Here is a 25,668-nt window from a genome sequence, read left to right on the forward strand (position 1 = left end):
CGCCCTGATCCTCGTTGGTACTAACCTGTTAACCTTTCATCAACCAAGCCACCTGTTTCTTGTTCATTGTATTAAGTTCCAGATTATCAAAGTTTCCCACGATAATTTCTCCTACCAAACTGGTGGATGAAAGAACCTATAGTATGTATAGTGTTTGCCGCCATGTTTGTATGGTGTTGAAGTAAACTGTTAGAAAGGTTTTCACGTCACCTGTCAGGGGTGAAAATTGAGGTATGAGACCCTGAGAATCCGGATCCGGGTCTCCCCTTATGCTCTCCCCTAAATCCTTTGTGTGCAGTGTTTTGTGTGTTCTCTGACACCAAGACCCGCACAAAGACCTCAGACAAAGCTCCTGGCCTTCACTGTGTCCATCCTTCAGCTCAGAAGGAGTGTTCGCCACAGTTATCACTGATCCTTTTGCACGCTTTTCACGCATCTCTCTCTCTCTCTCTCTCTTCTCCATAACCCCGGGGAGGGAAGCTGCTAGCCGACCGTGACTCATGTCTTGCTAATATTGTCAAAGTAGCCGACCGTGACTCGCGTCTCTTCTCCACTATGGCAACAAATTAACTATCAACCACTTTAAATGTTTCCTCAGCTCAGTAACACAGCACTGCCTCATAGTGAACCATGAGGCCTGATACTCTTAAGGTTCGTAAAAGTCCTCGTAACTGAAGCTGTGATGATGTATATAACAAACTTCTTGGAATTATGTTAAACCACAAAATAGCGTTCAAATTATACTGACTCTACCTTAACTAGATACTGAGACTTCCTTAACATGATAACGAAATTACCTTAATTATAAACCCATTTATCCCCAGGTAGGAAGCACAATTAATGTACTCTATTTCACCTCTGCCATTTTCAAAATTAAGGAAATTATCTTCAACTGTTTCATCTCATTAAATTTAAAGAGACATTCATGTACGTTTTTCCCTCTTACCTATTCGTGTACGTTTTCTTCCCTAGCCTCTTGTGTACGTTTTCCTCAACGTTTCTCATTAACTTTTTTTTCTATTCTATCCTTGACCTCAGCCTTCATCCTGTTTATGTCCTATCCTTGACACACACACACACACACACAGAGGGAGCACCGCCGGGTGTTGTTGTAATGCTTCAGTAACTAAAACACTCTCTTTCAAAATCAAGGACCAAGACATTTTATGCCGTCGCCTTTTCGTTAACTGTGATTATTTTCTTGTTCTTGTTGTTGATGTTTTTCTTCTTTTTCTTCTCCTCACTAAGTTAACTCAAGCTGGTTTTAACTTATATAATCTGTCGTGGAGTCCTGATATCAGTGAACTTATCCAATCTCTCTCTCTCTCTCTCTCTCTCTCTCTCCAGCAGTACCCCCACACTTGAAAACCCCACCTCCCTCCCTCCCACCCATCCTTAATTCATCCTAGCAATCCAACTACCTTATCAGTAACCTAATCCTTATCAGTACTCTCCACAATAGTCTTCTTAAATCGACCTTTTTTTAGATTATAATACTGTCGGCACTTTTATGATTATTACATGGACGAAATTTTTTTACCTATCAGCTTAAGTATAGATGAACCCAGGAGCTGTTGTTGTTGTTCGCCTGCTGGCTGCCACAAGGACGCTAAATGAGTAATTGTATCTTGCAGCAAATATCATTGTTTGTTTGGATAATGTAATGTATGTACTACTATTACCGTAAGCCACCGTCATCCTCCGAAGGTTAAACCACGATCAGGCGAGGGATTAAACCATCATCTTCAAAATGGTTAAATCTCTCATCCTTAAAGGGTTAAAGAAAGACCTTGGAGTTTGTTGTTAATCCGGCTTAATACTTTATAACATCAGTAACTTATCTCTCTCTCTCTCTCTCTCATTCATATATAATGTTTCCAATGCTATATTATTTACAGCACTTGAAAACAAACCAAACAAAACAAAAAACCAAACCAAACAGCAAAACCAAAAAAAAACAAAAAAAAAAACCTCAGCATGGAACAGCTTCTCTCCCCGACTTACCTTCACTCAGAGACTCTCCCCCATACTACACATGTTTTCACGGATCACCTAAAGATTAACCCCAGCTTAATTCATCTGATGAGTAAACACTGTAACGTTACCTGGGTAGTTAGATTAGGTTAGGTAAGGTTTATTATGTACGGGTGGCCAATCTTAAGGTGAAGTAAGCTGGGGAGCTAATCTTAAGGTGAAGTAAGCTTGGGGGTAATCTTAAGGTGAAGTAAGCTGGGGGCTAATCTTAAGGTGAAATAAGCTGGGGCTAATCTTAAGGTGAAATAAGCTGGGGGGCTAATATTAAGGTGAAGTAAGCTTGGGGGTAATCTTAAGGTGAAGTAAGCTTGGGGCTAATCTTAAGGTGAAATAAGCTTGGGGCTAATCTTAAGGTGAAGTAAGCTTGGGGCTAATCTTAAGGTGAAGTAAGCTTGGGGGTTAATTTTCAGATGGTCGGTTTTCACTGCTGCTAACAAATAATGGACACTTTTTTAAATATAAAATACAGAGACTTAGTGTGTACATGATCATGAAGCCGCTCATGTGTAGGGATTGATCCACGTGTGTGTGTGTGTGGTCGGTCTTATAAACGTTCCTGTTGTCATGTGCATTAGCCTTAGCGACTGTGAGGGAGGGGGGGACGTTGAACACACTTCCTCGGACGAGTGTTTAAGCTGTCTGTGTATATTTACCATTAAGAGAAGCTGTGCTGGAGGCTTAGTCTTTTAATAAATGTAAACATGGCTGAGTGTGGATTAATCTTACCTGAGTCCTGGTTTAATCTAGTTTAGAGGAGCGACAAAACGTTAGCATATCAAGTGTAAGAACGAAACAAGTATTATGGCTCTGTTTTGACACTATTTCTTAAACGTGTGTGTGTGTGTGTGTGTGTGTGTGTGTGTGTGTGTGTGTGTGTGTGTGTGTGTGTGGTAAGTAAGTACTGGCCTTAACATATATGAGTAAGGAAACACACAACTTGGTGAGTGAACACGTCCACACCACAACTTACTCCTCCTGCACACAACTCTCTCTCTCTCTCTCTCTCTCTCTCTCTCTCTCTCTCTCTCTCTCCTCTTGAATCATTATCTAACACTGCTTCTTCCTTGTCCCTCTTGCACCCTCTTACTCCTCCTCCTCCTCTCTAATTCACTACTATTTCCTGTTTTCCCTCATCCCTACTTATTATTGTTCTCCTTCTCCAATCCCTTGTTCTTCTCCTTCATCTCCTCTTTAACTATTCTCTTTTCTCTTACCCCTCTCTCTACCTTTCTGAGTGCTTCCTCACCCTCCTCACCCCTCATCCTCCTCTTATTTCACTATCTCTTCCTCCTCCTCATCTCTACCCCTCCTCCTCCTCCTCCACTCCTTGCTTTAATGTCAAATAGAATACCACATAAAATGTGTTGAAGTCCTACATAGCAACAATTGTGTGTGTGTGTGTGTGTGTATGTGTGTGTGTGTGTGTGTGTGTGTGTCCAGCAAAATCTTAATTCACATTTGTTTTACCGTAATTATCGTAAATGAATGCCGCCAATTAGAATAAAAATACCGAACAACATATTTGGTAAACTACATTAATGAGATTGAAGATTTTAGGATATAATGTAAAGCAGAATAAAAAAGAGAAATAGTGAGTAATATTATACTTTTATTTTAACTTTAGAATTTGTTTATGGGCTATGGGAAAGACATACTGATTATATATATACAATAAATATACTCTTCGGAGCAATATGTATACTGTATTTATATATGAAAATAAATTATGAATTAGCAATCGATACACAACTTTTTCAACCTTTATATAAATTGGATCGCGTAAAAAAAAATCTATAAAAACACACTTTCTATTTTTTTGTTTCTCCTTTAAACTTTCAAACTATCAATCCATTATTACCCAACAATGCTACTATTATAATTGGATTGCTAATGGAATGAGAATTTATTTGTTTAATTAAGGAAAAAGGCTTGGGTTAGGATGTTGGGTGGGGGAGGGGGGGGGCTGGTGCCTGAGGTTGCCACATAACCAATTACTGGCGCCTGCTGATAAGGCAGTTTTCTTCGTTGTGTTGCCAGAGGCTCTCACAAACAGCGTCCCGCCAATTGTCGTGTATTATTTTTTCCTTTGAATTTAATACCGCCTTTTGATTTTTCGCTATAATGAATTTTATTTTATTTTTTATTGTTATTTTTCCCGTGTGGACTACGGGTGTGTGTACGTATGGTGAGGTTTTGTTCTGTGGTGGTAACGTATTGTACCGTGTGTGTGTGTGTGTGTGAGAGGGGCTATTTTTATACATGTCTAGATACTGATACGTCTTCAGGCACACGTGTTATGTTTAGTATACACACACACACACACACACACACACACACACACACACACACACACACACACACACACACACATTCATCAGCTGGGGCGTGTTAGTCGGCTCATTTCTTTTAATTCTGGTCATATTTTCTCTCCCTTCCCGCCCGACGTGAAGCCAGGACGACGTTCGCTGGTGAGAGGAATATTGACTCGAGTTTGTTTCATGTTCTACTTGTAAAGATATCCCGTTTTACGTCTCCTAGTAAAGAAGTTCTGTGTTACGTCGCCTTGTAAAGAAGTTCCTTTTACGTCTCCTAGTAAAGAAGTTCTGTGTTACGTCGCCTTGTAAAGAAGTTCCCTTTTACTTCCCCTTGTAAGGATGTCTCCTTTTGCGTCCCCTTGTAAATAAGTTCCATTTACGTCTCCTGGTAAAGAGGTTCCCATTTTTTGTCCCCCTGTAAAGAAGCTCCATTTACGTCTCCGTTGGAAATGTCTTGCTCCATATCCCATCTTTCGGAAAAGCATCAGTTAGGTCGGACACGTCAGGTTTGGATTCAATGACCAGTTTTTCCCGTAAGAAAATAATTTCCACAAATTTCCCAAAACACTCAATCTGTAAAAAGAAAAAAAAGATAAAACAGTGTATTAGAACTTAACGACAGATTTAAGACGTTTGGAGAAAAAGGAAGATAAAAACACTAATAATTGGTTACAATATTCCACGATAATAAGTTAGATGATTTATAGTAAAGAAATACAGGTATCAGTTTTTTATAAGGCGTCCAGGCGTGTTTGTGAGAGACCTGTTGTTGTTATGATGTGAAATGACCAATGTTTGTTTACTCTTGTGCGTTAATAAATTTATTTAATATTGAATAAATAATAAATCGAATATATAGAGTTCTAATAATAAAAAACGAAGAAATGAAAAATAAAAGATTTAAAGAAATACAAAATCATAAAGGATAAAGAATGAGAGAAAAAAAGAGGGAAAATACTAGATACCAAATGAAAAATAGTTATTAATAGAAATAGGAAATATTGAAAACACGACAAAATTGACAAATGAAACCAAAGCAACGAGGAAAAACGAAATAGAGAAAATACGAGAAGTATCGGGACTGTGTGTTGCAGTATAAAGTATTGTGTGCTCAACATAACGTCAATATGATCTTAATGAAATGTAAATACAAGCATGAGAGCAACAAAATATTTTATTGCTCTAAATCCAACTCCCGGCTCATGTTTGTTTTCAAGTGAGAAACATTACCTGGAGGCAATTTATATTATATACATTTGTTGGCAGTTTTCATATAAATTACTAAAACGTGACCCTGAGATTGGTGGCTTTTAGGTGGTGATAATTTTCCTACTTTTTATGTTTTAATTTTGTATGTATATTTTTAATTATTATTATTATCATCATCAATCATCATCATTAATTTTTTAGTAGTAGTAGTAGTAGTAGTAGTAGAGGATGATGTCAGGGCAGCAGCAGGGAGCCTACAAGTGTGTGCTGGCCACCAGGCTGGTGGGGAGGCGGCCATTCACGCCATGAGATTGATATTTGAGCAGCGTGATTGTGAGGCCGTTCTCCTGGTGGATGCTTCAAACGCATTCAACATACTTAACCGCAAGGCGGCACTGCACAACATCAAGATCAAGTGTCCTAGCTTTGCGATGTATGTTGAAAATTCGTATAGGAATCCTTCAGACCTCTACGTAGTAAACAACAAGGCTCTACGAGGTGATACCATCCTACAGTCGACCGAGGGAACAACACAGGGAGACCCCGTTGCAATGGCAATGTATGCAATAGGCCTATCAGTGCTCCAACAAGAAATAAAGTATGAAACAACTGGGGTCAAACAAGTGGCATATGCTGATGACCTCACAGGAGCAGGAAAAGTGGAGGACATCAAAAAGTGGTGGGACCTGGTAACATCGCGAGGTCCACAAATAGGGTACCACCCAAACGCCAGCAAATCCTTCCTCATCGTGAAGCCAGATCATTATGATCGGGCTGTGGAGGTTTTCGGCGAAAGTGAGGTCAAAATAACTAAGGACGGCCAAAGACATCTAGGCGCAGTAATTGGCACTACGGACTTCAAGACCCAGTACGTAGGGGGAAAGGTGAACGAGTGGGTTAGCGAAATCCATGCTCTATCGGAGATTGCTAACACAGAGCCACATGCGGCCTTTGCAGCATTCACACATGGAGTCAAGCATCGTTGGAACTACCTGATGCGTACCATCCCTGAGATCCGACCCCTCCTCCACCCTTTGGAAGAAGCAATCAGTGTCAAGTTCATTCCCAAACTAGTGAAACACCACGACTTAACCCCAGTAGAAAGAACACTTCTTGCACTTCCACCAAGACTGGGAGGGATGGGACTAACTAATCCAGAGGAGATTGCTGACTCTGAACATCAAAATTCACTTAAGCTCACGGCAGCCCTCACTGACCACATAATAGCCCAGAATGCAACAGGGGAAGTGGACACCAGCGAAGTTAATAAGATCCGTAGATCCATTACAACAGATCGGCAGCACTGCCAAAATGACATGTTGCAGCAACTATTGCTGCAGGTTCCAGAAAATTTGACAAAAAAAGTAGCTATAGCGCAGGAGGTGGGCGCCTCGAACTGGTTAACTACGTTACCGATAAGGGCAAATGGTTTCAGCCTTAACAAACAAGAATTTACAGATGCCATTGCTCTAAGGTACGGTTGGCCAGTAGATGGTTTGCCCTCCCAATGCGTGTGTGGCTATTCCTATGATGGCGATCACGCCATGGTTTGCAAGAAGGGGGGCTTCATATGCATGAGGCATGACGAGGTAAGGGATCTCACAGCAAATATGTTGAAGGAAACCTGCCGGGACGTCATGGTAGAACCGACCCTCCTTCCACTGGATGGCGAGATCCTCCAACACAGGACTTCAAACACATCTAACGAAGCCCGTGTGGACGTCAGTGCTCGAGGATTCTGGACGCGGGGACAGCGAGCCTTCTTCGACATCAGGATTTTTGATCCCATGGCCGTTTGTCACCGTAACCTAGCTCTCGATGCTGCACATAGGAGGAACGAGAACGACAAGAGAAGGGCATATGGGGAGAGAATTCAAAATGTCGATCAAGGCAGCTTCACTCCGCTAGTGTTCACAACCTCTGGTGGGATGGGCCCAAGCGCAAGATGTTTCTACGCCAGACTCGCGGAGCTGATCTCCGAACAGAAGCAGCAGCCCAGAAGTTATGTCACAGCCTGGATGAGATGTCGACTGTCCTTCTCTCTCCTTCGGTCGGCTTTGCTCTGCCTCAGGGGAACGAGAGCTTCTGCCCCTACTCCGTCAACTGCTGCAGATATCGACTATGAGGCTACAGTCACCGAATGCCGCATCGATCTGCGGCTCAACTAATTTAACACAGATAGGATAGTTGCTTATGTATTAGGATAGTTAATATTAAGGTAAATAAATGGTGGCGAAGGTGTGGCTATTGGGGGAGGCTGGAGGCCACGTTCAAAAAAAAAAAAAAGTAGTAGTAGTAGTAGTAGTGGTGGTGGTAGTATTACATTAGTTTATATTAAGTACAAAGGGCAGTAGCGTTAATGAATGTCTTCCTACACACAGAGATGAAGGAACACAACATTCCCGGGTGTACAATATTTGACCTTTGATGTTAGTTATAAGAAATATTAACTACCTGAGGTAATAATCCCCTCACCTGCACCTGCCTCCTACAAGGAAGATGAGGAGATATAATAATACTTAATATATTTGTTTTTGTAATATTACTGTAATACTTTTAATATAATAATGATAATAATAATGGTGATGCTTAATAGTAATAATGATAGAATTATTAAAGTTCATCATAATAGTTGTAACAATTATAATGTCAGTGGTAATAATAATGATAGCCATCTCAGTTCGAATAATAACCGTAATAATAGCAACTAATTATAATTAGGCTAAAATTAGAACCAATAACAACAATAGGAATAACAACGATAATAATTTAATAATAATAATAATAATAAAGATGATGATGATAAAGATGATGATAATAATGAGACCTTTATTGTGGTGTAACGAAGAAGAGGAAATAAAACTGTTACGAGTTATTTGTTCTCACGAGGCCATTAATAAGATACAAGAACAATAAATAAGTAAAACAAGAACAAACGAGTAACCAAAACAAAACCAACTAAACATGAGTAAACAAGAGAAAACCGACAATAACGAGGATATATAGACTATAAGTGACCAAGATTGAGTCAAACATCCGGTAATTTATATAGGCCTAATGGGGACAAGACAAACAAATCCCTCACGTGAAAGAAGTTGTTGTCTGGATTACCACAAAGGGGCAAGTGTATCTGAGTTTGCCCAGATCACATCCAGTCGTCTCATCAAGTACTGCCTTTCATCCCCCTTGCCCTACTGTCTGTCCTCCTCTCCCCTCCTTTCCCCCAATTACCGTCTCTTCCCTCATCCTCACCCTACCCCCGTTTCCCTCATCCCCTCCCTTCCTCCATTCCATCATCCCCTCCCTACCCCCGTTTCCCTCATTCCCTCCTTTCCCCTCTCTCCCTTCACCCTCTTCCTTCCCTTCCCCCTTCCCTTCACCCCTAACCCCCCCTCCTGAGATATAGAACGGCATCCATACCAAGGGTCAAAAAGGGTCATTACCATTTCACATCTCAGTCTGCCCATCGCTTGTCTGGTCGTATCATCAATACGTTTTTCACCCCCTTCCCCCTCCTACAGATAAGCAGGGTGTAGTGGTGTGTAGTGTAGCGTAGTGTGGTGTAGTGTAGCGTGGTGTGGTGTAGTGTGGTTCGTAATACAATAATTGAAGGTTTTATTGGGTCGTAAAATGTATACCGTAAGATAGTGATGTTATAGTTGCTTCAGTATTGGACTAACAGTATTAGGAAGCCGAGTCAGACATAGACGTCTTACAGAACCTTATAATATTGTCAATTTATGTATAGATGATGTTATAATTCGGAGTTTTATATTGTTATAGGTGTTATATAGAACTTTTTAGTGGTGTGAGATATAAGGAGCGTTAAATTTAGAGGTCATATTAAGTTATAGGTACAATATAGAAATTATGTAATATACTGTAATATAATGTGATAAAATATTAAGCTGAAGTTTTATAAGCTTTACCTACTATATGAAACGTTGTGATAATATAATGTTGAAATATTAAGCTGAAGCTTAATAAGCTGTATACAGAAGCTCTGGTGTATATATTGTACTGTACAAGAGGTGTATGTATGTATGTACGTCATATTTATAACCTAATAATAATAATACACCGAAGATATATATATATATATATTATGATATTGTCACATTATGAAACTGAAACGTAAAATAACACGACGGATATATGGAGGAAACACGAAACGAAATGTCATAAAATAATAAATGAAAGAAAAATTGGAATACGATATAAAGTATTTTTTTTATTATAATTTATTACTGGGATTGCCTAAGCCACACGCATATATAACTGGAGCGGAGGATATATTAAACCTCTTGGGTTTCAAAAGAGAACATTTACTATATACCTGAGGCAAGACTCTACACCTGTAATCAATTTTTTACAGCTCAGCACAGGTGTTCCATTCTGGTGGCCTCTCAGTGTAGGTGTTTGTGTCCTGGAGTGGACCTTGTTTCTTCAGTTGTTCAGGTGTTTTCTTTATCGTACGGAAACATCTGTTCCTCCCCATGCTTGTTTTTCCTTGTGCGGTTGTTTTTGTCACAGCCGATAATTGTATTTACCAGGTATTGCACATTTGTTTTACCTCAGTATAGGGTCACATGCTTTATCGCAGCTGTTCTCGTCTCAGCAATGTTTATCCCTCAACGCAGATGTTATTCATATATATATATACACGCGAGTATAGTGTGGTAGTGGTGTTCCTTTCTCGCTCTCAGTGTTCTGGGCCCAGCAACACAGCTGCCCCACCTCCCCCCAATACAGGTGTTTTAAGCCAGGCTCAGCTGTTGTTAGTGCCTTATATCAGATGACTGAAGTAAGGGTGCAGCTGTTTCTCTCTGGATACAGACGCCCTGACAACTGTAGCCGTTTTCTCCTTGGTGCAGCTGTCCTTTTCTCAATACAGAGGCTCTAACAGCTGTTCTCACCTCTGTACAGACGCTGTTATGATGCAGCTGTTCCTTTCTGGGTACAGACACCCCGACAGCTGTACACCATTTCAGTAAAGCCAACTTCCCTTCGGTGCAGCTGTTACAGTCTCAACCCAGAGCCACTAAGCCAGAGGTGCACAGCTGCGCCTCCCCTCCGTACAGGTGTTTCAGCGGAGCCTCACGGACAGATGGTCTGCCACCCTCGTAAAACATAATGCACCTTAATCACTTGTGCTCTTGTGTGTAGTGAATGTCAAATACTTCCAGAAATAGGTTGACTTACCTTCACATTCCTCACTAATAATGTTTGTGTTTTATTGTGTATGGATATGTAGATGTGTATGTATGTATGTATGTATATTTTATTGTGTATGGATATGTAGATTTGTATGTATGTATGTATATTTTATTGTGTTTGGATGTGTATGTTTGTTTCATTACGTGTGATTATATATACAGTATACGTGTTTTATTGTCTGTGGCTATGTATGTTTTTATTGAGTATGAGTAATGCTTGTATGTTTGTTTTATTATGTATTAATTGTTTGTGTGTTTTATTGTGTAGTAATAAATGCTTTGTTATGTTGCCTTTTTGGTGTTGTTATTATTATTTATTTATTATTATTATTATTATTATTATTATTATTATTATTATTATTATTAATTATTATTATTACCGGTATTATTTAAATGATTTTATAGCTTGGGTTTGTATTTTTATTTATAGATTTAATTTGTTTGTACTACTTTCTTATTCATATCCTTAGTTGTTTGTTTATTTATATATTTATTTATATCTTGTCTATTTTAATGTGTTCTCGCAGTATATTTTAATTTTAAGTATTTTTAAAGAGTTAACTGAAACATACGATAAAATTAGAATCAAGGAAAAGAATTATTTTAAGTCACATTACACCATTGTCTCCTCAGTGTTCTTCAGCGCTAAATTAAATCACGTCTCCAGAATTTAATGTAACTTGAGAGACTGTCACGTCATTATATTATTTGCTGAGAATTATTATTATTATTATTATAGTATTTGAGTCTTTCTATTTTATATCCCATAATATAAATGGTCTTGGCCTGGTTTAAGAAACACTTGAAATAATAATAATAATAATAATAATAATAATAATGATGATGAGAGTTATTGTGTGTTCATCCGTCTGTATTTTTACGTTCAATTTGTATCTATAAATCTTGGTAAATTGAACTGTTTCACTTTTGTTCAGTTCAGTATCCGAAGGACGACGAAAGTGACATCTTAACGGGAAGTATAGAGGGTCAGTGGACTTCATCTTAGCTACTACTGTCCTGGTGGTGTGTGGATGTCTTGTGCCTCACCATCTCTTCTTCAGACACATGGATGGAGGAGACGAATGCTAACTATAACAATTAATCCAGACCAAATTGTTAATGATCTCGGGTCTTGTGTTGTGTTTACTTAAGTCCGGAAACTTCGTATAAACTCGTGGGTTAATTTGTCCGGTAACTGGAGAAATGAGATTTACACTTACCTGACCTGTAGCACAAAGATGGCGAGCAAATACCATCAACGTTGCACTGAAGACTCTACCTTAACTATGTGTGTTCTTGTACCCTTAACTAGAGGGGAGGAGGGGAAATAATCACGTATGAATCTTTAACCAGGTCCAGATTCTCTTAAGTCTCGTATATACAGTATTTTTTCCCTTGAACTAGAGATAATAACACACACATATAGTTGAGTCTACAGTAAATACCACCATCATTATCTCCTAACTTAAGTGAGGAAGTTAGACGCTTTCTCACAATATCCAACTCAGGGGGGGGAAGGTTTCATCTGACACCTGCCTCTGACAATCCCATGCCAGGAATTAATCGTTTGGCCACTTACTGAAATTATGCATCGATGGTGGCGTACGAGCGTGTTTGTGTAGTGGTGGTGTTATGGTCACGACGCCATCATCACCAGACCACGTAGGGGGAGGGGGGGTAGAGGGGTTATTGTACCTGTAATTTGTAACTAGATTTACACCTGTAATGCTATCTGTGAATAAATTATTACACTGTGGTATTGGGTGATTGATAGGAGGAGAGTGGTGATGGGTGGTGTAGTGGATGTGATGATGATGATGATGTTGATGATGAAGTGTCTAGAGAGGACGATCTCCCTCTCACCATCACTCACCATCACTACCATATTTCTTCCACGACTACTACTACTACTACTACTACTACTACTACTACTACTACTACTACTACTACTACTACTACTACTACCCAGCCCATTTCTTTCCTCCCTCTTACCTCTCCATTACCTCCCTCACCATCATCAACACCATTATCAACATTCCCTTTGCTCACCCCACCACCTGTAACCACATACTCTCACCACTCTCGCATCATCACCCTTTACTGTCACACCATCACCTCTCACTGTCTAATCACCGTCTATTTCGGCCGTGGATAAGTCGGATCCCAAGAAAAAAACTACTTCCTCCTCCTCCTCCCTCCTCCTCCTCCTCCTCCTCCTCCTCCTCCTCCTCCTCCTCCTCCTCCTCCTCCTCCCTCTCTCCTTCTTCTTCGTCCTCCTCCTCCTCCTCTCAACTGATGCAGTATATTGGAAAGTGTTGACAGCCAATATGGGGTCACGTGCTTCTTGTTGACCTCCGCCCCACCAACACTTAATAACACCTCTCTTGTTTACTCTGGCTCTTGTAGTTTAATGTTTATCTCTCTCTCTCTCTCTCTCTCTCTCTCTCTCTCTCTCTCTCTCTCTCTCACTCTCTCTCTCTCACTCACTATACAGTATGTTGATTTATGGAGAGACAGTTAGGAATTGTGGCAGACAGGAAAAAAAAGTCTATTAGGCAGCCAGACAGAGAGAGGCAGACAGGCGCCCACGTTGGCTAGGACGCAGACAAGAAGCAGTCACCCTTATAGATAGCTAGGAACTAGAAAGGCACCTAAACATATAGACAGGCATCTGGACAAATAGACAGGCACCTAGATAGATAGACAGGCACTTAGACAGATAAGCTGGCACGTAAACAGATAGACAAGCACTTAAATAGATAGACAGGCACTTAGATAGGTAGAAATTAAACTGACACCCAGTAGAAGCTATACGCAGTAGGCAGGTTCCCAGGCAGATAGATAGGCACCTAGGCAGGCTCCCAGGCATGTAGACAGGCAGGCTGAAACCCAGCCTGGCAGTCACCGTGGCAGATAGGCAGGCAGGCAGACAGATAGTCAGAGGCAGCGCGGTAAAGCTTTTAGTTGATTGCTCCCTCACAGAGCTGACAAAATTCGCAGGCTGTGAAGCACCGACCCAATAATACCTTTTTGTGAGTGTCGCAGTTGATACGCGGGAGGCGGGCGGCTGCTGGGGTAGTGAGGGGGGACGGGTTTGTGTCGTCGTTGATACGCGGGAGGCGGGCTGCTGGGGTAGTGAGGGGGGACGGGTTTGTGTCGTCATTGATACGTGGGAGGCGGGCGGCTGCTGGGTAGTGAGGGGGACGGGTTGTGTCGCAGTTGATACGTGAGGAGGCGGCTGCTGGGGGTAGTGAGGGGGACGGGTTTGTGTCGTCGTTGATACGTGGGAGGCGGGCGGCTGCTGGGGTAGTGAGGGGGACGGGTTTGTGTCGCAGTTGATACGTGGGAGGCGGGCGGCTGGGGTAGTGAGGGGGGACGAGTTTGTGTCGTCGTTGATACGTGGGAGGCGCGGCTGCTGGGGTAGTGAGGGGGATTGTGCCGTCGTTGATGCGTGGGAGGCGGGCGGCTGCTGGGGTAGTGAGGGGATGGTTTGTCGTCGTTGATGTGGGAGGCGGGCGGCTGCTGGGGTAGTGAGGGGACGGGTTTGTGTCGTCGTTGATACGTGGGAGGCGGGCGGCTGCTGGGGTAGTGGGGGACGGGTTTGTGTCGTCGTTGATACGTGGGAGGCGGGCGGCTGCTGGGTAGTGAGGGGGACGGGTTTGTGTCGTCGTTGATACGCGGGAGGCGGCGGCTGCTGGGGTAGTGAGGGGGACGGGTTTGTGTCGTCGTTGATACGTGGAGGCGGGCGGCTGCTGGGGTAGTGGGGACGGGTTTGTGTCGTCGTTGATACGGGAGGCGGGCGGCTGCTGGGTAGTGAGGGGGGTTTGTGTCGTCGTTGATACGCTGGAGGCGTGGGCGGCTGCTGGGGTAGTGAGGGGGACTTGGTGTCGTCGTTGATACGTGGAGGCGGGCGGCTGCTGGGGTAGTGAGGGGGACGGGTTGTGTCGTCGTTGATACGTGGAGGCGGGCGGCTGCTGGGGTAGTGAGGGGGACGGGTTTGTGTCGTCGTTGATACGCTGGAGGCGGCTGCTGGGGTAGTGGGGGACGGCTTGTGTCGTCGTTGATACGCAGGTAGTGAGGGGGACGGGTTTGTGTCGTCGTTGATACGCGGGAGGCGGGCGGCTGCTGGGGTAGTGAGGGGACGGGTTTTGTGTCGTCGTTGATACGCTGGGAGGCGGCTGCTGGGGTAGTGAGGGGGATTGGTGTCGTCGTTGATACGCGGGAGGGGCGGCTGCTGGGGTAGTGAGGGGGACGGGTTTGTGTCGTCGTTGATACGCTGGAGGCGGGCGGCTGCTGGGGTAGTGAGGGGGACGGGTTTGTGTCGTCGTTGATACGCTGGAGGCGGCGGGCGGGGGTAGTGAGAGGGACGGGTTTGTGTCGTCGTTGATACGTGGAGGCGGGCGGCTGCTGGGGTAGTGAGGGGGGACGGGTTTGTGTCGTCGTTGATACGCGGGAGGCAAGGCTGCTGGGGTAGCGAGACGTCGTTGATGGGAGGTAGTGAGGGGGGACGGGTTTGTGTCGTCGTTGATACGCGGAGGCGGGCGGCTGCTGGGTAGTGAGGGGACGGGTTTGTGTCGTCGTTGATACGTGGGAAGCGGTCCGTGTGTGTGTGTTGGCTTTATGTCAGGATCGAGACAGTGAGAAAGAAAGGCGTGTGGGAGGAATAGAGAGGAGAAAGGGAGGGAGTAAGAGAATGGAATGAGAGAAAGACTGAGTACACACACACACACACACAAAGAGTCTAGACCAACGCCGGGAAGATCTGCGTCTTAGGATTGGTTTAGCAGCTCATCTGAAGCTTAGCCCTTGGCTTAACTTATTCAATTTAAGAGTAACCATTCAAAGTCTAACATAACATAACATAATCTAACAGAAAATAACAAAACATAATTTAATGTAACAATCTAACTTAACCTAACCTAACCCCCCCCCCCACACATATCCAGGTAGCGTTAGAATATATAATCATCGGTTAAAATAAGCTGGGGGGGAGGGAGGCTAATCTTCAGGTGATCCGTTCTAGGTAATCCCTAACACCCACACCTGCTGCCACACCTCCCCCCCACATTAATGTAGGTAACTCACGCCATGCACACCTGCTCGTCCAGCCTAAGGAACTATAAGACACACCTATGTATTAACCCCCACCTGGCTTATCTAACCTGATGATTAAACACCCTAACGCTATCTGGGGGGGTTAGGTTAAGTTAGGTGAGCGTTAAAAGTGGTCAACTTATGGTGAAATAAGTTGGGGTGGTTGATCTTCAGGTGATCCTTGAAGGGTAGTGATTGGGTTTATTGTCTCTTGTTATCAGTCAGTTTTACTATAATTTAATCATGTATCATGAAACCTTTATTTAACGGACTATTTGGAGAGGTAAGTCCCTTATATCGACGGTCCGTTAGGCTTTGTTGATATTATTATTATTATTATTATTATTATTATTATTATTATTATTATTATTATTATTATTTTTATTATTATTATTATTATTATTATTATTTTTATTATTATTATTATTATTATTGCTTTTATCATTATTATTATTAGTAGTAGTAGTCTTGTAATTGTTGTCATTATTACTACTATTATTATTTATTATTATTAATAGTAGTACTAGTATTGTTTTTGTAATTATTATTATTACTGTTATTATCATTGTTGTTTTTGTTATTTTTTGTCATTGTTATTATTTGTAGTAGTAATAGTCGTATTATTATTATTATAGTCGACATTATTGTTGGGCTGCAGAAAGATAGACTGGCAGACAATAGGTTCTCTTAAGCGAGAGAGAGAGGTGGAGGGCAGAATCCATTGCGTCTGTATACTGTATGTTGCTGTCGTCTTATGTATTGTTCATTGACTTTATAAACTAAATAAATAAATAAATGAATAAAAGAATAATGACATTCACTATTGGAAATTTTTTAAAATCTCTCTCCTCATACCACCCCACCCACTCCACCTCCCCTTCTTCCCACTTACCTTCCTCCTTCCACCTACGCACCCACTCACCCTCCTCTCACACAGGTGCTTACCAGCTGGTGTTATACACAGGGGGGTGATCAACAGTGTTTTAACCTCCGGCTGGAGTAACGCGCCATCACCTGCCTGTACCCTGACGCACCAGGCAGCCGTCACCCGCTCACGTAAACACTCGCTAACAAATAACTAACCCATCCAGGGGGACTCACGGAATGGGTTACCTTAGAGGCTTAGATGGTAGTAGATTTTATTTTTAATTTTACATTTAGATTTTAAGTATTTGGACATTATTACTAATATTTAAAAAAAACTCAAACAAATCATTAATATTTATTTTGTCTAACTAAATTGTTTAACTTTCTATTATATTAATTTTTTTTATTCAGTTCACATTCATTTTGAAACATACAGACAGATTCCTAACGTTTATTCGTTACAAATATTCACAGTTTATTGGGGCAATGTTAGACCAAGTGAACACTCCCCGTTATAACTTGATTATTGAGTTGATTTTGAAAACTCGGAAAAGAATTGTAAAATTGATACAGAATTTTTATCACAATTTCAGGATTTATCTGAGAACTACATGTAAATAGAAATTCGTTAAATATCCCTACTAACTCATCCAGGGAGTGCCGACACCCACCCACTGACTTAGTGATTACTGTAATTTATTTCCGATTCTAAAATGTATTTCGAAACATTAGAGGCGCATTAAAAGTTTATTCTGAAGCGTCTGTACAAATTCAGAAGTATATTCGGGAACTTTACTGCGGGTGCTGTAAACCTCGACGTTATACATTATTCTTATACTAATGATTGCTTTGTAAGGTTTACTCAGCAACTTTAGTACAGGTAAACACGTGTTAGCTAATTAGACTCGTCTTTGGACCCACTTCCGGTACCTGGCCGACTCCTTTATTATAACTGTAAAACTCTATTTCAACCCCAGAGCAAATTTGAGTTAAATTGATTCAAAATAACTAGTACAAATTAAAGAGTTTATTCAGGAAATTTAAGGTTAATAATTACGAATTTATTTGGACATTTTGGTTTAAATTCTAAAGTTTAGGCACACCAGCACCTCACATACAGGAGAGTCAGTGTAAACCTATAACTGAAACAGTGTTATAAATCTGATGAGTAGTCCATACAAACCCCGTTCAAGTGTATTTATTCAGAAATTTTGTCTAAAGTACCAAGAGAACGTCTATATGTGGCAACAAACTTACACTGAGACTCTAATACATTAATTAGAAACGTTCACGTAGCACCTGACAAAATGAAGGTAAGTTTGACTCCTAACTCGTTTATTAGTTAAGGTGGAGTGTTATTTTGATCTTTTTTTTTTTGTTATTTTTACTTTTTTGAGATGTTATTTTTATGATATTTTTGGGTGTTATTTTTGGTTATTTTTATACCGTACCTCAAAATTTTGGTGTTATTTTATATCTTCACTTACAAGGAAAAATATATATCGTAAAACCTTTGTGAATCTGAACCCCTGGTGGCTAGGTTCAGGGTTCTTGGAAGGGGGGGGGGAGAGGTATATGAAGAAAAGAGAAGAAGAGAGAGAGAGAGAGAGAGAGAGAGAGAGAGACAGAGAGACAGAGAGAGACTCGACCCCTCCACCCTCCTGACACACCACCACCATTACCACCCACCAGAAAACAGTAATTTTAATTCAGTATCTCCATTACTCTGCGTCTGTCTCTGGCCTCCCTACCACCACCACCACTACTACTACTGATGCTGATGCTACTACCACCACTATCACCACCACCACCACCACTACTATCCCTGCTAATACTACTACTAATGCACTACCTTCATAACCACCACTAATATTATCACCACTACTACTGCTATTTCTTCTACTACTATCATCACCACCATTACCACTAACACCACCATCACTACTACCACCACTATTACCATCACCACAAATATCATCACCCTCACCACCACTACCACCACCACAAATATCATCACCCTCACCACCACAAGTATCATCACCCTCACCACCACCACTATCACCACCACTACCATCCTCTACCCAGGTAATTCTTCACTCTTCCCCTCTTCCTTGGCTCCGAAAACTAGCAGGTTACACCCCGTTCTCTCTGTGATTTTTATAGTAAATTGTCAATTACAGGGGTAGCTGGGGTCACGGCTCTCCTCTTCATTACTCTTTATTTAATTTTGTTTTTATGTTTACAAGTTTAATCTTGTGTTTTGTTTAATTTTTTTACTTTTGTTTTATATTAGTATTAGTACTTGTTATTATTATTATTATTATTATTATTGGTATCATCATTATTATTGTTATTATTATTACATTATAATTATTATTATTATTGTTATTATTACATCATAACTACACACACACACACACACATAATCACACACACTACACCACACCAATCACCACACTTACCACTCATCACACTACAACCACACATCTGCACACACACACACACACACACACCACAACCACACACACACACACCACACACCACACCATCATCACTGCACATCATCACACACACACCACACACACCACACCACACACACACACACAACACCACACACACCACTCACCACCACACTGCACACCACACACACACACACACACACACACCACACACACACACACACACACAGCCACTTTACCACACACACTTATTATTATATTATTATTATTATTATTATTATTATTATTATTATTATTGTTTTTATTATTATTATTATTATTATTATTATTATTATTATTATTATTATTATTATTATTATTATTATTATTATTATTATTATTATTATATCTGTTCTTATCATCGAACAGAGGTTACAAAGCCTTAATCAGGTGTCTATTTCTTGTATTGAATTTCATTCGTTGTATAAATATTTATTACACAGTTATTTTGTTTCGTTTTAGGGATTACTCTTAATTCCTAATGGCGGCCATCTTGATAATCAGCTGTTTTTTAAAGATTGAAGACAATTTTGCACTATCTCTTTCCTTCCTTCCTTCCTTCTCAACTCTCCCTCTTTCCTCCTTCATTCATTCTCTTTTACTCTCCTTGCGGTCGTAATATAATAATTTTTTATTATTTGTAAATTTGCATAAACATGTTTTTTATATAATTGTTACTGGTATCATGTTATATATTGCTGTGTGTGTGTGTGTGTGTTTACCATGCACATCAGTAATTAAATTTGTCATAACTGTTATCCATACAACTTTATTTAACCAATTTTTATTTTTTTTATTTATTCATTTGTATTTAGTTACGTTCCATTTTGTTTTATAATATTAGTATTTCTTTTTTATTCGTGTTTTTTATTTTTAGTTTTATTTGTGTTTTTTTTATTATTTTTGGTGTTTTATTATTGTTTTTTCTTATGGATGAGTTTTTCTCCGACATTTGATTTATTTATATTCCTCTTATTCTTTTGTTTATTCCTTATGTTTCTATTTAGTTTTATTAACATTTAGTTCACACTTTTCGCCCTGTGGTAATTCTCTCTCCTGTAAACAAAGGAATAGTGTAAAAATATATATATATAAAATAAATTGCTCAGTTTAGTGCCTCTGACACATTTTTTATTATATTCTTTATTTCTTCCTGTGTTTCTATTCACTTTTAATAACAATTGCTGTATATTTCGTATTTTTTATTTATTTATTTTTACCTTTATTTTCCCGTGTCTCTATTCACTTTCATCAACAATTACTATTTGTTATATTTTCTGTTCTATCTCATATTTTCTTTCATTCTTTTTTCTTTATTTCTTTTCTTATATATATTTATTTATTTATTCTCGTATCTCTCTATTCACATTCATCAACAATTGCTACGTGATTCTTTTCCTGTACATATATAAAAAAAGCTTAAGTTTAGCTCTTCTGACTCACACTCTTAAGCTTTTACCAACAACAGCCACATTGAACAAAGTCTCCAAAGTTTTAACGTTTGGGCTGAGCCTTTTAACTCTTTTTGTGTGTGTGTGTGTTAGTGTATGTTGATAAAAGTCTGTCTGTCTGTCTCTCTTCTCTCACACTGTCTATCTATTGAATCTGTCTATCTATCTATCTCTCTCACACTATCTATTGTATCTATCTATCTATCTATCAATCTATCTATCTATCAATCTACTCTCTCTCTCTCTCTCTCTCTCTCTCTCGTGGGAGGACCGGCGGCTGTCTTGCATTTTTCATCAAGCCCATTTACTATTTTTACAGCTACTACAACAGAAGCTTCGGTTCCATTTCACAGATGCGGAATTGGTTTAGAGAGAGAAAAAAGAGCGAGGGAAAATAGTGGCTGTTTTAAATGTCATTTGATTGTGTGTCTCTCTGGCAGCGTTTCATTTAGCTGTGGAGAGAGGGAAGCTAGATTGTACATGTTATATTATGATAGGAGATGGATGGTTTTAGATAGCTGGTGTTATAATGGAAGGTTTTAGATAGCTGATATTTTGTAATAAGATTTTTCTAAGGCCTGATCTGAAGATTACAGAGAGCTGGTGATGTATTAAGGGCGATACAGGAGAGAGAGAGAGAGAGAGAGAGAGAGAGAGAGAGAGAGAGAGAGAGAGAGAGTGAACTTTGGGATACATATTGAATAGTTGAGAGAGAGCGCGAGAGAGAATGCATAAATATTGAGTAAAAAAGGAGAGATGAAGCAAAGTAAATATATAACGAATAAAGTATAATAGAGATAGAAAAAGAAAAGAGGAAGTATAATAAAAGTAGATTCAAGGAAGTAGAGGAAAAGAGATTTAGGGATAATTCTAATTTTTTTTAGGTACGTGTTTGTTTTTGTTTTTAGGTACGAGTGATTTTTTTTTTGTATGAATGAAAGTTCCAATAGAAAACTTAACCATAACATGAAGGCTTTCCCGCCGGCTTCAAAAGTTTAACAATTAATAAAAAAACTTGTGACTGGGAGACTATTGGAAAGGGGCGAGGCCAGAGAGGGGGTAGAGACCATAAAGGTGGGTGACCAGAGGAGGGAGGGGGGTAGAGACCATTGGAAGAGTGGGTGACCAGAGGGGTAGGAGACCATCGTGGGTAGGAGACAAGAGCACGATACACTGGTGGCAGGACACACTAGGAGGCAGGACATATAAGAACAGGACACACTAGAGGGCAGGACACAAAGGCGCAACAGGAACAGGGGACACTAGGAGGCAGGACACACCAGGAGGCAGGATACTAGGGAGGCAGGACACACTGGGGAAGGAGAGAGAGAGAGAGGTAGAACTTGGGGATGCTCCCTTGAGGCTGAAGACATTACAGACGTCAACAACAATCCAAGTCGAGGCCTAGCGGGAGGGGTTATTGGAGGGTGAGGAGGGGGGGTTGGAGGGGGTAGGGCAGGGAGCAAGTTGGAGGGGCAGGAAGGTGGAAATTAGAATTGATAAAGGTGGAACTAAAGAAAACGTTGATAAGTGAGGAAATGAAAGCTTGTGGAAAATAAATTGATGAATAAGGAGAGTAGAAATCTGATGAAGAGAGGAATTACTGAAGGTGAAGATGAAGGAATTGATAAGTGAGGGAGATGCTGATAAATCGTGGGGGAAGGAGAAGAAGTTGATAAAGAAGGATATGTAAGAATTGGGGAAAAAACGGAACAGGAGAAAATGAAAGACGTTAATGAAGACATAGAAGGGAAAAAAAGAACAGAAGAAACGAAGAAAAGGTAATGATAACGGTGATGATTGTGAGAGAGAAGAGGATGGAAGGAGAGGCGAACTAAAAGAGATGGAAGGGAAGATTAGAAAGAAAAGGAATTAAGAAGAGGGTGATTGGTATGGGAGAAGAGGGATAGGAAAAAATGGAGAGAGGGAGAATAAGAGATAAAAAAAATACCTGTATGGAATTCGATTATTGGTGATACAGACAGACATTTAATTAAGGAACCATCCATGTGCCTGAGGGTTGTTGACCACGGCCCACCACAAAAACACCACCACCAGAACAACAACAACAACAACAGCACCACCAACACAACAACACCATCACAACAACAACAACAACAGCACCACCAACACAATACCACCACCACAACAACAACAACACCCCACCACAACAACAACAACAACAACAACAACAACAACAACAACAACAACACCACCACCACCACAACAACACCACTACCACCACCACAACACCATCACAACAACAACAACATCACCACCACGACAACAACAACAACAACAACAACACCACCACCACCACCACCACCACCACCACACACCATCACAACAACAACAACAACATCACCACCACGACAACAACAACAGCAAAACCACGACAACAACAACAACAACAACAACATCACCACCAGACAACAACAACAACAACAACACCACCACCACCACCACCACCACAACACCATCACCAACAACAACAACACCACCAATTAACGAAACAACAACAACAACAACAACACCACCACCACCACCACCACCACCACACCATCACAACAACAACAACATCACCACCACGACAACAACAACAACAACACCACGACAACAACAACAACAACAATATCACCACCAACAACAAACAACAACAACAACACCACCACCACCACCACCACCACAACCACAACAACAACACCACTACCACCACCACAACACCATCACAACAACAACAACATTTTCGGGGTTGTCCTCCAATAACCTCCCCGACGTTGTCTTCCGGGACCACAACTTTTGCTTCACTCATCTCGTCCTGTAATGACCCCATCTTTAGCTTTCCCCATTAATATCTCTACCATTATCCCCTTATCCCTTAGTATGGCCAAATTACCACCCCTTTTTTTCTGATTCAAACATCGACAAAGATACAGAGGTTAAGTCATCGTCTAGAATGAGAGGGACAGGACACACTAGGGGTAGACACAATTAGGGCAAGACACACCAGGGGCAAGACACACTAGGGGGGAAGACACACCAGGGGCAGGACACACCAGGGGCAAGACACACTAGTAGGACACACTAGGGGGGCAAGACACACTAGGGGCAAGACACACCAGGGGCAAGACACACCAGGGGGCAAGACACACTAGGGGGGTAAGACACACCAGGGGGGCAAGACACACCAGGGCAAGACACACAGGGGGGGTAAGACACACCAGGGGGCAGGACACCAAAGACACACTAGGGGGTAGGACACACTAGGCAAGACACACTAGGGGCAAGACACACCAGGGGGCAAGACACACTAGGGGTGGGGACACATTAGGAGACAGGACACACTAGGGGGCAAGTCACACCAGGGGACCGGACACACTAAGAGACAGTTTTTAAAGGTCAAATGGGTATAGAGAAGAGAGGTCAGGTCACGTTTGGTTCTAATACGTTCAGTTAAATTAATCGTACCATCACTTTCATCTATATAAATATAAGGCACTGCAATAATATAATTAACCTCGTAGTATCCAGTATGTGGTCAGTAATTAAATAAACAACATTTCCCAAAAAAAAAGAATACAACACAAAGCTAATGAACAACAGTAAGAGAAGAGAATGGTATTTTTTTTTTTATATATTTTGCATTACTGAAGTGTGAGTCCATTTTTATTATACACCAGTTACAATTAGTCTCAATGCTGTGTGGTGCTTGTTAGTCTATTTTTGTTTTGTCTTTGTTATTCGTGAATTCTTCTCTCATTTCATGCACCCCCCCACCCTAATTCAACAAAGCGCCAATGGAGGAAGCTTATAATGGGTGGTGGGAAGGAGGCTATTCTGGTTAAATCATCATACTGCGTCTGTCTACCTATTCATCTATCTGTCTCTATCTATCTATCTATCTGTCTATATATATATATATATGTCTGTCTTGGTTTGTCTTGTCTTTTATTCTATGTAATTTCAGTATTTCTCTCGTTCCTTGTCAGTGTTAATACTTTTTCATTTTGTGATTACGAACGAAGACGATAGTGTGTTCGTGCGCCTCACCACCATCTCACCACCATCACCATCATCACCACCACCATCGTACCCTTTACCACCACTACCAGCCCTACCATACCATCACACCATCACCACCTATTGCCACTTTACCACCACTACCATCCCTACCACCATCACCATCATCACCACCACTACCCTTCACCACCACTACCACCCTTACCACCACCATCACCATCATCACCACCACTGCTACTTTACCACCACTACAACCTCACCAATCGCTACCACTACCTCACCATCACCACCATCACTACCTTCACCATCACCACCTCACCATCACCACCACCATCACTACCCTCACCACGCTCACTGTGATACAACGCGGTTTCTAACCCCATCACTAACCATTCATAAAATAGAAGTTAATTGAAATCAAATTGAAATTGGAAATAAAAGGTTTAAAAGTGTTAATATTTCTCCGAAAAAAAAGATTTACGTGATTTTGCTTCAGAGTACAGAACCCCCTGTATACCCTCTGGGCTCACGATAGGTTGATAACACATAAACGTTTAATAGGGTTTATCCCTTAACAGAGGGAATAAGTTTTATTTATTTTATTTTATTTTTTTATAGCTAACCACGAGTTGATTTGTTTGTGGGGGAATTATAAAAGACGGAGGTGGCGTATAAAGGAGTTATTTCTATGGTTAGTTACTTTATATAGAGTGGTTGGCTTCCTCTAGTTCTCCGTCCGTCCGTCCGTCATCGCCTTTGGTTTCAGATCATTATCTTCGACCGTGGCTTTTCATATTGAAACAGTGGATTCATTTAATGGTTCCTTAGATCTGATTAACATACCTTCTCAATGGTCGTATAATTTTTACGACTCTCCTGGTATCTTATTGGTTGACATGATCATTCCTGGTCTCTTATTGGTTGACATGATCATTCCTAGTCTCTTATTGGTTGACATGATCAT

General features: G+C 40.9%; 1 protein-coding gene across 1 annotated transcript; it reads right to left on the bottom strand.

Annotated features, from left to right (window-relative positions):
- Nucleotides 1-4,781: 4,781 nt before the first annotated feature.
- LOC121871335 (extensin-like) lies at nucleotides 4,782-25,668 on the bottom strand. Its single transcript, XM_042373554.1, has 3 exons — nucleotides 25,574-25,668; nucleotides 13,801-15,322; nucleotides 4,782-4,922 (listed from the first exon to the last, which is right to left on the bottom strand). The coding sequence occupies exons 1-3, from the start codon at nucleotides 25,666-25,668 to the stop codon at nucleotides 4,782-4,784; spliced, it is 1,758 nt and encodes a 585-aa protein (XP_042229488.1).

The sequence above is a fragment of the Homarus americanus genome, unplaced genomic scaffold (assembly GCF_018991925.1).
Source record: "Homarus americanus isolate GMGI-L3 unplaced genomic scaffold, GMGI_Hamer_2.0 scaffold45698, whole genome shotgun sequence".
In the NCBI taxonomy this organism is placed as follows: Eukaryota; Metazoa; Arthropoda; class Malacostraca; order Decapoda; family Nephropidae; genus Homarus; species Homarus americanus.